Raw genomic sequence first — 14,182 nt, 5'->3', positions numbered from 1 at the left:
TTCTATAACTAAAAATTTGTTTATATACTCATGATCTCAAGCCCAAAACATTATAGAATGGGAATATTTCATTCGAGCCTTTGCCCACCCCCAACTGCAAGTCCACAATAGCATTCGACATTTTCAGTCATATATAGATTTCCAAACAAACTTTCGGCACATTATAAAGTTTGGCATGTAACGGTGATTGTTGGTGGCGCGGTGGGTAATTGTTCCTTCACAGAAATTGAATTTGAAAGGGCGTTTTGTCGGCAGTGAAGGACTATTATGTAAGATCGAAAGGAACGTTGTCATCTATTTGCTGGCAGGCGGTAGCCTGGTACAATTGTGATAAAAGTTGCTGTACAGAGAAACCAGTTCTTCGGTTTCTGGATACACATATCTTACTAATTGGATAGACGCAGAATTAACTCAAGTTCTATTTAGTGGGGGGAAAAAAAAAAGGTAAGTTGATAATGGAATTTTCTTTATGATTGATATAAAATACTGCTTCACGGGCTATAAATTTTGATTGGAATTTATCTAATGGGATAGTAATCTGATTTACATGCTTATTAAATGGAAATGCCTCATAATTAGGATCTTATAGCTAGCAGCTTCCTCATGAAGTACCAATTAAAGGCATGTTTAGTTCGTTAATTCGAATTGAGATGTAATTTTATGTGAGAGTTTTTTATTGTAGTAAAAAATTTAAATGTGACTATTTTTAAGAATTTTTTACTGTAACAAAATTCGAATTCTAAACTCGAATCGGTAAAATGAACGTGGCCTAATTATATCAAAGTTGATAAAAATTAGATTAAGGGCCCGTTTAGTTCACTGATTCGAGTTGAGATGTGACTTTATGTGAGAGCTTTTTACTGTAGTAAAAAAGTTAAATGTGACTGTTTTTTAAAACTGTTTACTATAATAAAACTTAAATCGGTGAAATGAATATGACCTAAGACACGCACAATTTTATGTTACCTCACCGGATACAAAGTGGGCCATACATATAGCTATTAGCTAGGATGATGGTATGTGTGTGAGGTAGAATTTATTTATTTATTTTTGTTTTTCTGACTGCCTGATCAACTGTAGTGTATATATTTTGCAAGTTGCGTGGTCTCTCTCGGTCGATCCTATCATGGCACTTGACACGGTACTCGCAAGCCTCGACCGAGTATATAGGGTCGACAGTATTGGCCTCCTTATGCACTCGGTTCTCATATCATGTAGAGGAGGAAATCTTCTTAGGCGTTGAGGGCTACCTGGCGTGACAGACATTGAGTCACGTGAGGTATGGTCGTTGTCCAACGTGTCCGTGTGAATTTTTTCACACAACAGTAACTGTCATTTTGTTGAATTTTTTAAAAAAAAGTTATTTTTTTAAGTAGAAAAAGTGTTTTTTTAGTTAGTCTCATAAATTTGTTATGTAGTATAATTAATTAATATTAAAAAATGATGCAGTTTTTTTTTTTTATATTTTAGAAAAGCAACTTTTGGTAGGTGGAAAAACGGTTAAAATAAATAAAAATCAATCACAGTTTTTTAAGCCCCAGAAACGGTAACTTCCAGTTAGTGGGTACCGGGAAAACAACGGAAGGCTTTAATCCCAATTCCCACGTCCGAGAGTATTTATTAATCTAGTGCCTCTCCCATTAAACTTACCCAGAACATAAACCACTAATATCTCACCACGTAAACAACAGCCGCTTCTCGGCAACTTACAAAGCAAGATAACATGAAATATCACGTGCTTCATCTTGACGTGTAAAACAACTATTGGCTGAATTATTTAGCGTACGTACGGATCAATAACTTTTTAAACACGTTTCAAGCTCACTGTGGCAGTTAGAAAACCTGAAACTGAACTACCCAGTTGCCCACATATATACACACACATATATGTATCTGTATATATATATATATATATTCTCTCTTTCCGTGTCCACTCCATTGAAAACCCCCTTCACCAACTCCATCAATCCGAACTCCGAACCTTCTCTATCTCTAAATTCTCAAGTCTAATCTCAATCCCACCAAACTTTCCAGGAGAGAAAAAGTTTAGTGAGAGAAAGAGAAACAGAGGGAATGGCTGAGGAAGATCTGGAGAGCAGAGGAAGATCAGGAGCGAAGAACAGAGGAAACGACAACAGCCACTCGTCGACGTCGTCGTATCGGACAGAGGATTTGGATACCCAATGGACTTCTTGGTTGGTGCCGATGTTCGTGGTGGCGAATATCGCCATGTTTATTGTGGTCATGTTCGTTAATGACTGTCCGAAAAACAATTCTGGGGTACAGGGCAAGTGCGTGGCAAGGTTTCTCGGCAAGTTCTCCTTCGAGCCTTTGAAGGAGAATCCTCTATTTGGCGCTTCTTCTTCGACGTAATACGATTTTTTTTTTAAAAACAAAATTTTTTTTGGAGTTTATTCAATGAGTGTGTTAATTATGTGGCTTTTCCATTTAAGAGTATGAATTTCGGTTTCTTAGGGGTCTTTAGTTTATGTGAATCTCTGATTTTCCTTTTAGAATGGTTCTTTTCCTCCGAGCATTTGCATTTTGAGAATTTACTTTAATTGGATTGGTTTTTGATATCTATCTCTTTTGTTCTTCTTGTCTGTTTGATCCAGCCAAAGACAGATTGATTATGTTTGATGTCCCACTTGTCTTTGAAGGAAGTAAATTTGGCGGGAAAAGTTATGCCCGTGCAAGCTAATACATGATTACTTCATACACAATATATCAAAGCGATTTTGATTGTACTATCATAAACTATAGTACGAAATTGCTTATGTGCCTCTAACTTGTTAAGATAATGGCCGTTCTAATTGTCTTCACTTTTAATTTAAGCCTAGCTTTGTTGTTGATTTTGGTCTACATATTTGGTTTTCATATGCTTGGGGCTCTTGAGTGGAAGTTACAATATATTGATTGAGAGTTTAGAAGTAACAAGTCGTGCATGGAAAATTGAAGCTTTTATAACTTTTGAAGGTTGGAGAAGTTGGGAGCTCTTGAGTGGACCAAAGTTGTTCATAAGCATCAAGAATGGAGGCTTTTCACTTGCATTTGGTTGCACGCCGGCGTCATTCATCTCTTCGTAAACATGCTCAGCCTCATCTTTGTCGGAATTCGGTTAGAGCAGCAATTTGGATTTGGTATGATCTCTTTGCTCCTTTTCTTGTGTTATAAAAAGCTATTTTCTATTTTTCTTTATGTTTTTTCAGATTTAGTACTTATATTAAAACTCCGTATATTTTGGTTGTTTTCTTTTGGTAGTGCGGGTTGGTATTATATACCTATTTTCAGGCTTGGGGGGCAGCGTGCTTTCCACACTATTTATTCAAAATAACATTTCTGTTGGTGCCTCTGGCGCTCTCTTTGGGCTACTTGGAGCTATGTTGTCGGAACTCTTCACAAACTGGACTATCTATTCCAACAAGGTAAACAATACTCCATGTGTTTCGCCCTTGCATTTAAATTAAAATCTTTTTTTTTTGGTGATAAAAAGCTTCGCGGTAATAGTCTTTTTGTTTGTTGTAATAGGCTGCAGCTCTGCTTACTCTTCTTGTCATAATCGTCATAAACCTTGGGATCGGAATTTTGCCACTTGTCGATAACTTCGCACACATTGGCGGGTTTCTAACGGGATTCCTGCTTGGCTTTGTGCTGCTGCCGCGTCCACAGTTCGGATGGGTGGACCAACACATTAACCTTCCTGCTAGCGTTCCTATCAAGTCCAAATTCAAGCCATACCAATATTTTCTATGGCTGCTTTCCATTGCTTTGCTTACTGCCGGGTAAGTTAACGTGCGGACAATGGCAAAAAAAACTTTTTGTTTTGTATAAATTTGACCCCTTTTTTAGAAGTAGCTTGTTTTTTGTTATTGACTTGAAACAATGCAGGTTTGTAGTTGCATTCCTGATGCTCTTTCGAGGAGAGAATGGGAACGATCACTGCCATTGGTGTCACTACCTCAACTGCGTTCCCACTTCTAAGTGGGATTGTGTATGAAAATACTCACGCGTTAAGGAAACTCTTTTTAGTGAGTTTCTTTTCTTTTGCTTCTTTTGTAAATGCTTAGTTGTTACAGTTATTGGCTTATTTTCCATCTTACTTGTTCCTTCCTTTTTCCGTTTGCTTTGGCGAGCCAGTATCATTTATATGGTGCATTGTCATTTTTTGTTTGTTTGTTTTTGGTTAGGCTTCTTGTCAAGTTTCATGTTAAGTAGCAACTTCTTTTCCATGTTAGTTGGAGTTTGTTCTGTGACAAAATCTGTGGCCAACTGCATGGGAAACGACCAACTAATTAAATGATTTATTTTTATTAGTCGAATTCTAAAGGCTTAGCACCCATAGAAATGAATCCATTTTATTAGTCAAATTCTAAAATTATAATAACGTTAAGAAACAGCAATGTTTAGAACCAAAAAAAAAAAAATTACAAACTAAAATCTGATACAATTTAGAACAAAATTAAAAATAAAACCAGACTCTGGCGTCGCCCGGACTCGAACCGGAGACCTTCAGTGTGTTAGACTGACGTGATAACCAACTACACCACGACACCTTGCTGGTTTATTTGACTTCCAAAATATTATTTTAACAATAATATACAACTACACATATTTCGGTAAAAAGTTCATTCAACTTTCATGAAGCAACACATTCTTCATTGCACACCAACTCAAGGCTCAACACCATATGACAGGCACTATAAACCAACATCTTAACTTCAATTTTCTTAATAATTATAATAATAATAAAAAAGCCAAGTCTTGAGTTAAACAACATTTGTTTTTTTCTGGGGGGGGGTGTTTTTTCTCAAAATGGGGACGCAAAAAATGAGTATTATTATTGGAGTGTTGCTGTATTTTTCACTATGGGCCTCATTGGTATCTTGTTCACCAGAATGCTCCACCGTGACAGAACTCTTCTCTGCCTGCTCCACCTTCATCACATACGGTTCCCCTGACCCTTTCCCTGGGTCTCCTTGCTGCCACGCCATGAACAGCCTCAATTTTGATGTCATTGCTGACTCCATTGAACAACGGAGATTTGTTTGTCACTGCTTAATGGACCTCATCATGGCCTACAATTCCAATGCCTCTACTATTGCTGCCTTGCCTGGCTTTTGTGGCATCTCTTTGGGCTTCACTATTGATCCCAATACGGATTGCAACTTGTAAGCCTGGCCCAAGACCAATTCACAATAAATTTAACTTTTTTTTTTTTTTTTTTTGGTAATTTCTTATGTTGCTCGCTTTCATAATAATGTTTTACATCATAATGCAGAATAGTATAAGCTTTGGTTCAATATAGAGAAATAAAAAAATGCTATTCAATTTACAGCTTTAGTGTTATTTTACCCAAAGCATAGATGTTACTTTTGTTGCTGCTTGTTGATATTCCAAACACTGGTATTTTGTGCGCGTGGGGATGAGTTGGAGGTGTAAATGACCCGCGAGTGACCAATTTTCCTTTTTGATGTTTGTTCTAAAATTCGAACAACCATATATAATTACAACAAAGAAAAACGTTTTGGTGGGGCAACATTCTTAATTGGACCCATCATGGGACTATTTAACAGGAAAAGAGGCTGTTTTCTTTTGCTTTCAAGGGGAAAATGGTGAAAAGTTCGCTCGTTAAATTCCACTCACTACATGATTTAATAACCGAAATGATATCAGACTTTTTACCGATCACGCTTTTATAAGAAAGTAGTTAAAAAGAAGTAAACTTTTAGATTGCCATGTAAAGATTTCATACCCGTAACCTCATTTTAACGGCTAAAGGCAATTTTACTAAGCATGCGCTAGTTTAGTGATGTTGAAACTTATTCTCAAGTGGTTTGATAGATTTCATATTCGAGTCTCATGAAAAGTGTTTTGAGACTATTTTTCTGGTTCAATATTGGTTCGACTTTTTACGTTTCGTCCCCCACTTTAAAGTCCTCATATTTTACTCTACCTAAAAAGCATCTAGAGGCCAGAGTTGGTGATAGAATTGATTGACAATATTCACTGGATGGACCATTATACATTCTTTCAACAGCATAAATTCTTACTTAGATCAATGTTCTTTTTTTCTTTTTTTTTTTTTCCCTTCATAAGGATCCGAGGCATGCATTTTGTTTCGACGTGGATTCCCGCTAGTGCGAGGAATTAGGACGTTTTCTTGTCATTTTGTTAGTAAAGCCATTTAGTACAAGCTAGTGATTAGTGTAGGCCAGCGACAAAAGTTAAAAAGAGGATGTAATCTCCGTGAACGTGCAGTTAGATAATATCATATTATGTGAATGTGATCACAAATTTTGGAAAGTTTATTGTGGTAAGAAATTATTATAAAATATTTGAATTCAAAATACAGATTGTCATTGGTTGTGTTATATTTAACTTGTCCACGTTCACCCCAATTATTTCTCTTTTAGTCTATCAGATCTCTGTAGTTATCCACTTTTTTGCTTTTCTTCAATCAAGTTCTAGCTAAAGATTAGATTCCTAATTATTTGAGGACAATGCCAGTTGTGGCTGATAATATGACTTTCCACGACACCAAACAGAGAAACAGAATTTCGATACAATCGTACGGTGGAGTTATGGCGTTCTTTTACTTCTGTCAAAGAACATAGTTTACCAAAATTATTTATTTCATATCAATTACCATGCTGAGATGTCCTAAGCTAATTAGATATTTTGAGTCCCTTAGCAATAGTGATTACATTCTAATCAGGATTTATCAGATGCATATTACTTTTTTCTGATAGGATCATTTTTTATATAATCTCAAGATTTTAAGCGCCCGTCAATATTTAAATTTAGTACAAAAAAATACTTTAAGGTACCATCGACATTAAACACTACGAAATAATAGGTGGACTCTAATTGTGGACTCATGCTGCGAGACTTACTTTCTATTATCGATGATGTCCAGCACTATCAACGCCCTATAACATAGCTCTTTAATAAGCCAAAAATTCTTCTAATTTGGCCGAATCAACAGCGTCTTGAATAGACCATTTTTGAAACTAAACAAAAGAGATGTAAAATCTTCTATAATGGACAATAAGGACAGAAAAAGAAGTCTATACGCAATGCTGATCACTTCAATGAGACCAATATGCAATGAATGCTTAAAGATGGATCATAATTGTAAAACGGTCACTGTTTACATGTGCTGAAAAGTGCATGGCACTAGGGAAATCACATCATAAAGATGCCTTTAGGAAAGGCAGAGAAATACGAATTAAAAGCAATAGGCCATCACAAGAATAGTAATTCTTTAATGTTAGGAACACTTCCACAAAAACACAACAAAACTTACACTTGAACAAAGTCGAATAGATGAACATCCTGTTTGACTATCCTATCCACACTGTCAAAGCTCACAGTCAGCACTCTGAGCAAACTCCTAAAACTGCTTCCCCACAGTAAAATAAAGGAAAAAAAAAAAGAAAGAAAGTAAAAACACAATTATCTTAAGCTAGCACTCCCAAACTTATCCATGTGGTTAAAGGACGGATAAGCACTTCTCCTTGAATTAGCATCCAGGATAGTATTCGTATCCGAATGTGTCCATCCATCCCAATATTCTTGAGCAGACCTTTTGGTTGTGCCATATTTCTCGAACTCGAGCCTCTGTCTCGGGGCACTCTGTGACCTGACCTTAGCCCTGGATGACTCCGTGTTAGCCATGTAGTTTGGATGGCCTGAGTACCCACTGAAGTAGCCCCATGAGCGCTCAGTCTTTGCCGGTGTGAAGGGACCTCTTCTTGCACTACTGCTACCAGGTCTTGACGAGGCAGAAAATGTTTGTGGACTGTTTCCAGCTGTCCTCCCATCTCCTTCATCCTTTTCTATAGGATGTTTGAAATGGTTCAATGAGAAGGCTTTGATCGAGGACATATTTGGTTCTGGATTTGGAGCTTTTATCGAGCGCTTTGATGGGGAGTCAAATGCTGCAAAGCTCCTGTTCTGATATTCTGAAGCCAAAACATGTCTTGGCATTTGGAACGTTCGAGTGCTTCGTTGGGAATCCAAGTGAGGCTTCCAAGTATCGACTTCGAGGATCTTGTCATTTTTTTCATCATCGGCATGGCTAGGCCCATATCTCATTGAAGAGCCTTGGCAGTTGTTCCATACACTTTCCTCCATCCAACGATCTAACCAATTCGATCCCGTCCGTGTTTTGTCAAGGTTCACAACATCCCTGAAGTTTGAATTCGAACCACACCTCTACACATATACGTTGAGATGAAAAAATGACATTAGGAAAATAAGAGAATATCTAGACTTTGTGATGGCATGAAGATCAATTTCTAGGAAAGTTCAACCTGTTGAAGAATGTCTTTTTGGATTGAATTTTTGAAAGAAAAAAAAAAAGATTTCTAACATCTTTTGAACTTCAAAATTCTGCTTCATAAAAGCCATAAAAGGTCATTAAAAATCAAATTGAAGATGATCTAGAAATGAAGGAATCCAATAAAATTGGCTTAAGTAGGAGCTAAAAAAATATATCCATCAAAACTGTAAAGAAACAGAAAGTGAACAATATTAATACCTTAAGAATAGAGGGACCATCATATTTGCTACTATAAGCACGTTGTTGATGCCTATTTTTGTCAGGATTTTCAGGGAACTGCACGTTGAGTAAAAACCATAAGTTCGAGTTCACATCGCTGCCAAATATTAAAATTCAAATACAGAAGAATGGTACAGTTTGACAATACACTAAGATGGTGATTGGTAAGAAAGTGCGAGAAGTGTCAGTCATGGGCCTTATCAACTTGTGATCAAAATATCTCATACCCCAACAATACGTCAATCTTATAACTATAAAAGAAAAAAGCAAATTTGTTCCACCTATATAAGGATAAAAGAACCAAATAAGCACCCACATAAGGATAAAAGAAATGCCATGTTTCTAGAAGAGCATCAGATGTCTAGAGCAATTTTAACTTACGGGGTGTTTTGGAAGGGAGGATTTGCTGAAAGAATGCAGGGGTTCCGACACGTGGGTGCGATTTGCACGCGCTCGGGCTTGGACTCGCACAAGTGTCTGCATCCGCCGGAGCATGTCCGATGTTTGTTTTCTCACAATGTGGCCTCTAACCAATGCTTGAAGCTTCACCAATGCTTTAAGTGCCCTCAAGGCTCTTCTAGCCTTTCAAGAATTTCCCGAGTACATATGTCAAAACAATTAAAACCCCGTTTATTTCATAAATTTAAACAATTGTTCAAATATTTTCATTACAGTATTTTCTCTCGTAAAATTTAAATTTTTATGTTTAAACCTTTGAACCAATTCGTCAATAAATTACCTCTCTTACAACTAGCTACTAGATACCTACTTTACCTAACACTTTTAGACATTATGATACTGTCCTATGGTTGCACAACAGCTCGGGAATTTAAAAAGATTCAAATTGAGGGGCATTGACTTTTAATAGAGGGCAGGGCAGAGTCTTGTGGACGAAATCATTACTATCATCACACAAGGGCATCAAGAATAATAAACAAATAAGAAAAAGAAAAAGAAAAAAAAAAAGGTGTGACATCCATAGCTTAAAATAACAGTGCTATGTAAGGCCCGTTCACTTCACTAATTTGAGTTTAAAATTCGAATTTTATTACAGTAAAAAGCTCTCACAAATAATTACATCTAACTTTTTTACTACAATAAAAAATTTTCACATAAAATCACATCTCAACTCGAATTACAAACTCGAATCAGCGAAGTGAACGGGCCTAAGGCTTTACAAGTTCTCATTTGCTTTTACACCAGGGAAAGAATAATGAGAAGAATTGTTCAAGTTAATGGACTTTGGAACCGTTTGGTTCGTAAATTTGAACAAAACAAATTTTGAATCAAACAATGTAATAAAAAGGTTTGAACCACGCGGTTCAAATCTACAAACCAATGGCCATCAATTTGGTACCAAATTTTCCCAAAACCTCCATGAACACCATTAACAAAGGTCAAACTTGTTCTTGGTTTGAATCTCAACTTAGCAATTAACAAATAGAAAATAAATTCCAAATAAAAGGAAGAACTAAATAATATATAAAATTATATTCATCTAAGGATAAAATCTCATCACTCACAAAATGGTCGATCCTATCATGTCCAGTAGAGACCCACAATTTTAACCCATGAGATGGGATGAATATGGGTGGGTACTCAATAATAAATTATCAAAAGTACTGAAGGAGGGTATTGTTGGGCCATAATTGCCAAGCTGTAAATTGGGTAAATGGGTATGGGAATGGCGCACATCTATTAGAACAAGACAAGAGTCCAACTTGTGCCGTGTTGCCCATTCCTCTGCATAATCCGGCTTTGGAAAAAGAAAACGAAAAATGCGGTGAGGAAAGTTTTGGTCACAGGCAACGTCCAAACAAAAATCAAAATACGGAATATCTTTTAGCCAACAACTTGACGACACGTCACGCGTTTAAATATTCAATACCAGAATTACCCATATGTGATGACCTGGCAGTTACTCATCTACGGGTAGGCGCATCTTAGCTCGGTGAGTTCTAGTGTTCTAGTACAGAAAAATGTCTACGATCTAATGATAACACAGAGAATCACTTATTCCGTGGCTGCTCTGACAGTGAATGACACACGTCCACAAGTGTCGGCGCAATTATTTCTAATTTTATTTTTTCTTGAAAAGAATTTCATTTATAACCGAACCTTCCGAACCAGAACCATTTTCCCCAAAACTGTGTTTGTTTCCCGAGAAAAAAACTAAAGCTCAATAAAAAGACAACAAAGGAATTTTCTTTTTAAGAGAAAAATCTTTAAAAAAAAAAATTCAAGCTTTAGATTTTATTTTCGCGGTTTTTAAGCATGATGAACAACGAGATTCATATAAAAACAATGATTTAAAAATGACGAATTAACCAATAGGCAAAAGCACCGCCGGAGCGAAATTCTAGCTTAAAAGTTCGAGGATTTTAAAGAAGAAAAAGTAAAAAACTAACCAGATATCCACGGAAAGCCGATTGAATCTTAATGGCCGCCACGTGGCGGTTCCTGCTAACATGCGCAGCGACGGAAGAGCTCCCAGCACCGCCGCTATTCGTCAGCCGCACAACCTCGGCAGCCGCATGAGCCGCCGCGAGAGCGGCTTCAGCTACAGCAGCTGTCGCGGCGGCTACGGCTATCGCATGCTTGTTGGCGTCCAAGGCGGCGCCGGGGTACGGAATATCGGAGGCGTGAGCGTCGGAGTTATTTGGGACTTGGGCCTTGTCCTTGGAGGAACCCTTACCCCACCTCTTCTTGTCCTTAACCGGCGGCGAAGTGGTGGGCCTTTTGGGGCCGAAGAGTCGCCGGAGAAAGCCCATGTCTCATTGCTGGGGAAATGGCCCGCTGAGCTATAAGAGAGAAGTGGTTCCGGCGAGGCACGGCATGTGAATTCAACTAAAGAAATGAGTGTCGGAACTGATGGAGAGAGGGAGAAGTTTAATATGTATTATGTAGTCAGAAACTAGCAGAGTTCGGATTTAGGGAATTTTAAGGACGCGCTATTGAGGGAGCCGTAGCTCACGCTCTAGTCTTTCTTTTTTTTTTTTTTTTTTTTTGAGAATAGTCTTCTCCTCTTCTCAACCTTTATTATATGAGAATTTCTCAACTACTCTCCTTTTTATTTTTTACTGTTAAATTTAATTAAAATCACATTAATTAAAAAATATACATATAATATATAAATTTTAAAATAAATTTAACAATTTAAAAATAAAAAAATATTAATAATTTATTTTTAGAGAGTCTGTTAGAAAAAAATCCCTTATTTTATTATAAAAAATAACCTTTATATTAGAATTAAAAAAATGTTTTATTTCCGAAGCATTCTTGACTTCTTATTTCTAAATGAGTTAAAAGATTAACATGGTAATATTGTGTGAGTCGTCTTATTACAATAAGTAACGAACCTTAACATTTATGTGAGTTTCTGATTTATTTGAAAGATATAGTGATAATTAATAATACTATTATTATTAGGGCACGTCTACGGTAGGGTGAGCCAATTCACCCTATCAGTAAAGTGAAATTTTTAATGATTCATGTTCGATCTTAGTGATGATTTATATAGTCTCTTTCACATGTAATTACAACCCAACTCAATAAAAATACTTATAGAACAACCTTATCTTTTTATAAAAATACAACTTGTCACCCCATATTCCACATAAATAAACAAAATCTCCTCTTAGATGCTGGCCACCACTCATGGACCCTCGACGGCGTAACTCCGATGACATCGCCGAAACAAACACCAAACTAATATCCAAATTATTGTTAAAAAAAAAAAGAAAAAATTAAAGGGCCGTTTAGTTGGCTGATTCGAGTTTTTAATTCGAGTTGAAATGTGATTTTATGTGAGAGCTTTTTACTGTAGCAAAAAAAAAAAAAAATGTGACTATTTATCAGAGTTTTTTACTGTAGTAAAACTCAAATTCTAAATTCAAATCAGTGAAATGAACGATGCCTAATTAACCAAACTAAACCGTTGCTACTGTATGCACAAATTGATTTCATAAACCAAATAGCAAACTAAGACCCAGATTCTCACAAGTTTTTTCCTTAAAAAAAAAATTTCCGTTGATACACAAGTTAATTTCCAAACAAATTAATTTCATAATACAAAATAATAGTGCAAACACTAAGATTTTAGCGAAGAACAATATCAAATTTCGGCGAAGATGCAAGACTCATATTCTCACAAATTTCTCCTAAAAATTATACTTTCGCTGATACACAGAATACTTTCCAACACGTTATTTTCACAATAAAAAAGTAATAGGGTAAAACCCATCTTCACGGTATTCTTACCCATTGTTCGTGAAACCCATATTTTGACAACTTGTGAACCCACAGTTTGTTGCCGGAGTTCTTGTCCACCGTTCGTGAGACCATCACCTAGGCTGTGAACCCACTGTTCTTAGATAGCGTTATTGCCCACCGTTCATGAGACCCGTCGCGTGAGTTGCGAACTCACTGTTGTAGCCAGAGGTGGTTGCGAAACCTATCGAGTAGGTCACGGTGATTTAACGAGCGGGAGGCTAAGGGTGGGGCGCAATGAATATCCAGTGGGAGACTGGGTAGAGATTTAGTCGAAAGGGTTCCGGTGTGAGGCTAAGTGGCGGTGCAGGCGAAGGGGGAGCCGCAAGGGTGATCGGAGGGACGAGTCGATGATAACAAAAAACTGAATGAGAAGTGACTCTATGTAAGGCCCGTTTAGTTCGTTGATTCGAGTTGAGATGTGATTTTATGTGAGTTTTTTTACTATAGCAAAAAAAATTAGATGTGACTGTTTTTAAAAGTCTTTTATTATAATAAAACTCGAATCGATGAAATGAACGAGACCTAACAATATATATATGGGCATGTCTATGGTAGGGTGAGCCAATTCACCCTATCGGTAGGTATTTTATTCTTAGCTGTTGGATTGAAATTTGACGGTCACAAAACATAAGCCCTACCACATTTGATTCTTTTTCATTAATATTTGATTCATAGATTCAGAATCATGATTCAGAATTATTCTTGGTTTACCTATGTTTTTTGTGAGAAAAAATACTGTAATAAATTATGAACCATAATTCGAATCGTGACACGAATCTACTAACCAAACACACAAGCCAAAATAAACATCAACCATTGCTCTGATTAGTTTTAATCTCAACCCTTGGATTCCAAAACAAACCTAAACTTTACAAGATATGAGATTCTTCCCCATAGCCGCCGCCACCATCCAGCGAAGCTCCTCCCACGCCGGCGATGATGGACTTCTCCCCGGCCGACGACAGACCTCGCCTCCTGACAACGAACTTCGCCCCTCGACAACACGATTACCCACGATCTCCCTCGTCCTTCCTTATCGCAGCCATCGGGGACGGAGTTCGCCCCTCTCGCAAATGGAGTTTCAACGGAGTTGACGGTATAAGGCTTGGGTTTTGATGTGGAGACGATTATGAGTTGATCAGCACCGGTGTTGATGGCGGAGATATGGCGGTTTTGGTAGGGCGTGAGTGGTCGGAGCTTGCTGCAATTCGCGACTCCGTGGGGGCAAATGAAGGCCTTTTGTCTGGAATTTGTTGAGATATCAGCGAGTTTTGATCGTTGTCCCTTTCTGGTCATTGTGATTCAGTCGGTGTCGTCATCAGAGATTTTAGACGGCGGCGCGTGAGA

At 37.3% G+C, this 14,182-nt stretch overlaps 3 protein-coding genes and 1 non-coding gene across 5 annotated transcripts; 2 read left to right on the top strand and 2 right to left on the bottom strand.

Annotated features, from left to right (window-relative positions):
- Window positions 1-1,936: 1,936 nt before the first annotated feature.
- Window positions 1,937-4,988, top strand: LOC21398833 (RHOMBOID-like protein 2). Of its 2 annotated transcripts, none has more exons than XM_024172881.1 (6): window positions 1,937-2,369; window positions 2,977-3,140; window positions 3,262-3,425; window positions 3,529-3,782; window positions 3,889-4,028; window positions 4,913-4,988. In XM_024172881.1, the coding sequence occupies exons 1-5, from the start codon at window positions 2,074-2,076 to the stop codon at window positions 3,995-3,997; spliced, it is 987 nt and encodes a 328-aa protein (XP_024028649.1). In that variant the 5' UTR covers window positions 1,937-2,073; the 3' UTR covers window positions 3,998-4,028; window positions 4,913-4,988. The 2 variants fall into 2 exon arrangements, with proteins under 2 accessions (XP_024028649.1, XP_010107410.1); XM_010109108.2 differs by having other exon boundaries at window positions 4,895-4,970.
- Window positions 4,480-4,553, bottom strand: TRNAV-AAC. Its single transcript has one exon. It is a non-coding gene; the product is annotated as a tRNA-Val (tRNA).
- On the top strand, window positions 4,813-5,188 carry LOC21398832 (putative non-specific lipid-transfer protein 14). Its single transcript, XM_010109107.2, has one exon. The coding sequence runs from the start codon at window positions 4,813-4,815 to the stop codon at window positions 5,170-5,172; it is 360 nt and encodes a 119-aa protein (XP_010107409.2). The 3' UTR covers window positions 5,173-5,188.
- Window positions 5,189-7,193: 2,005 nt separating this feature from the next.
- LOC21398831 (protein IQ-DOMAIN 14) lies at window positions 7,194-11,553 on the bottom strand. The gene is made up of 4 exons (XM_010109106.2): window positions 10,972-11,553; window positions 8,945-9,145; window positions 8,543-8,620; window positions 7,194-8,217 (listed from the first exon to the last, which is right to left on the bottom strand). Exons 1-4 carry the CDS (start codon window positions 11,332-11,334, stop codon window positions 7,456-7,458), a joined length of 1,404 nt encoding a protein of 467 aa, XP_010107408.1. The 5' UTR covers window positions 11,335-11,553; the 3' UTR covers window positions 7,194-7,455.
- Window positions 11,554-14,182: the final 2,629 nt, after the last annotated feature.

The sequence above is a fragment of the Morus notabilis genome, unplaced genomic scaffold (genome assembly GCF_000414095.1).
Source record: "Morus notabilis unplaced genomic scaffold, ASM41409v2 Scaffold759, whole genome shotgun sequence".
Lineage (NCBI taxonomy): Eukaryota > Viridiplantae > Streptophyta > Magnoliopsida > Rosales > Moraceae > Morus > Morus notabilis.
Note: the sequence above shows the minus strand (reverse complement) of the source record. Positions and strands in the feature narration are given on the sequence as shown.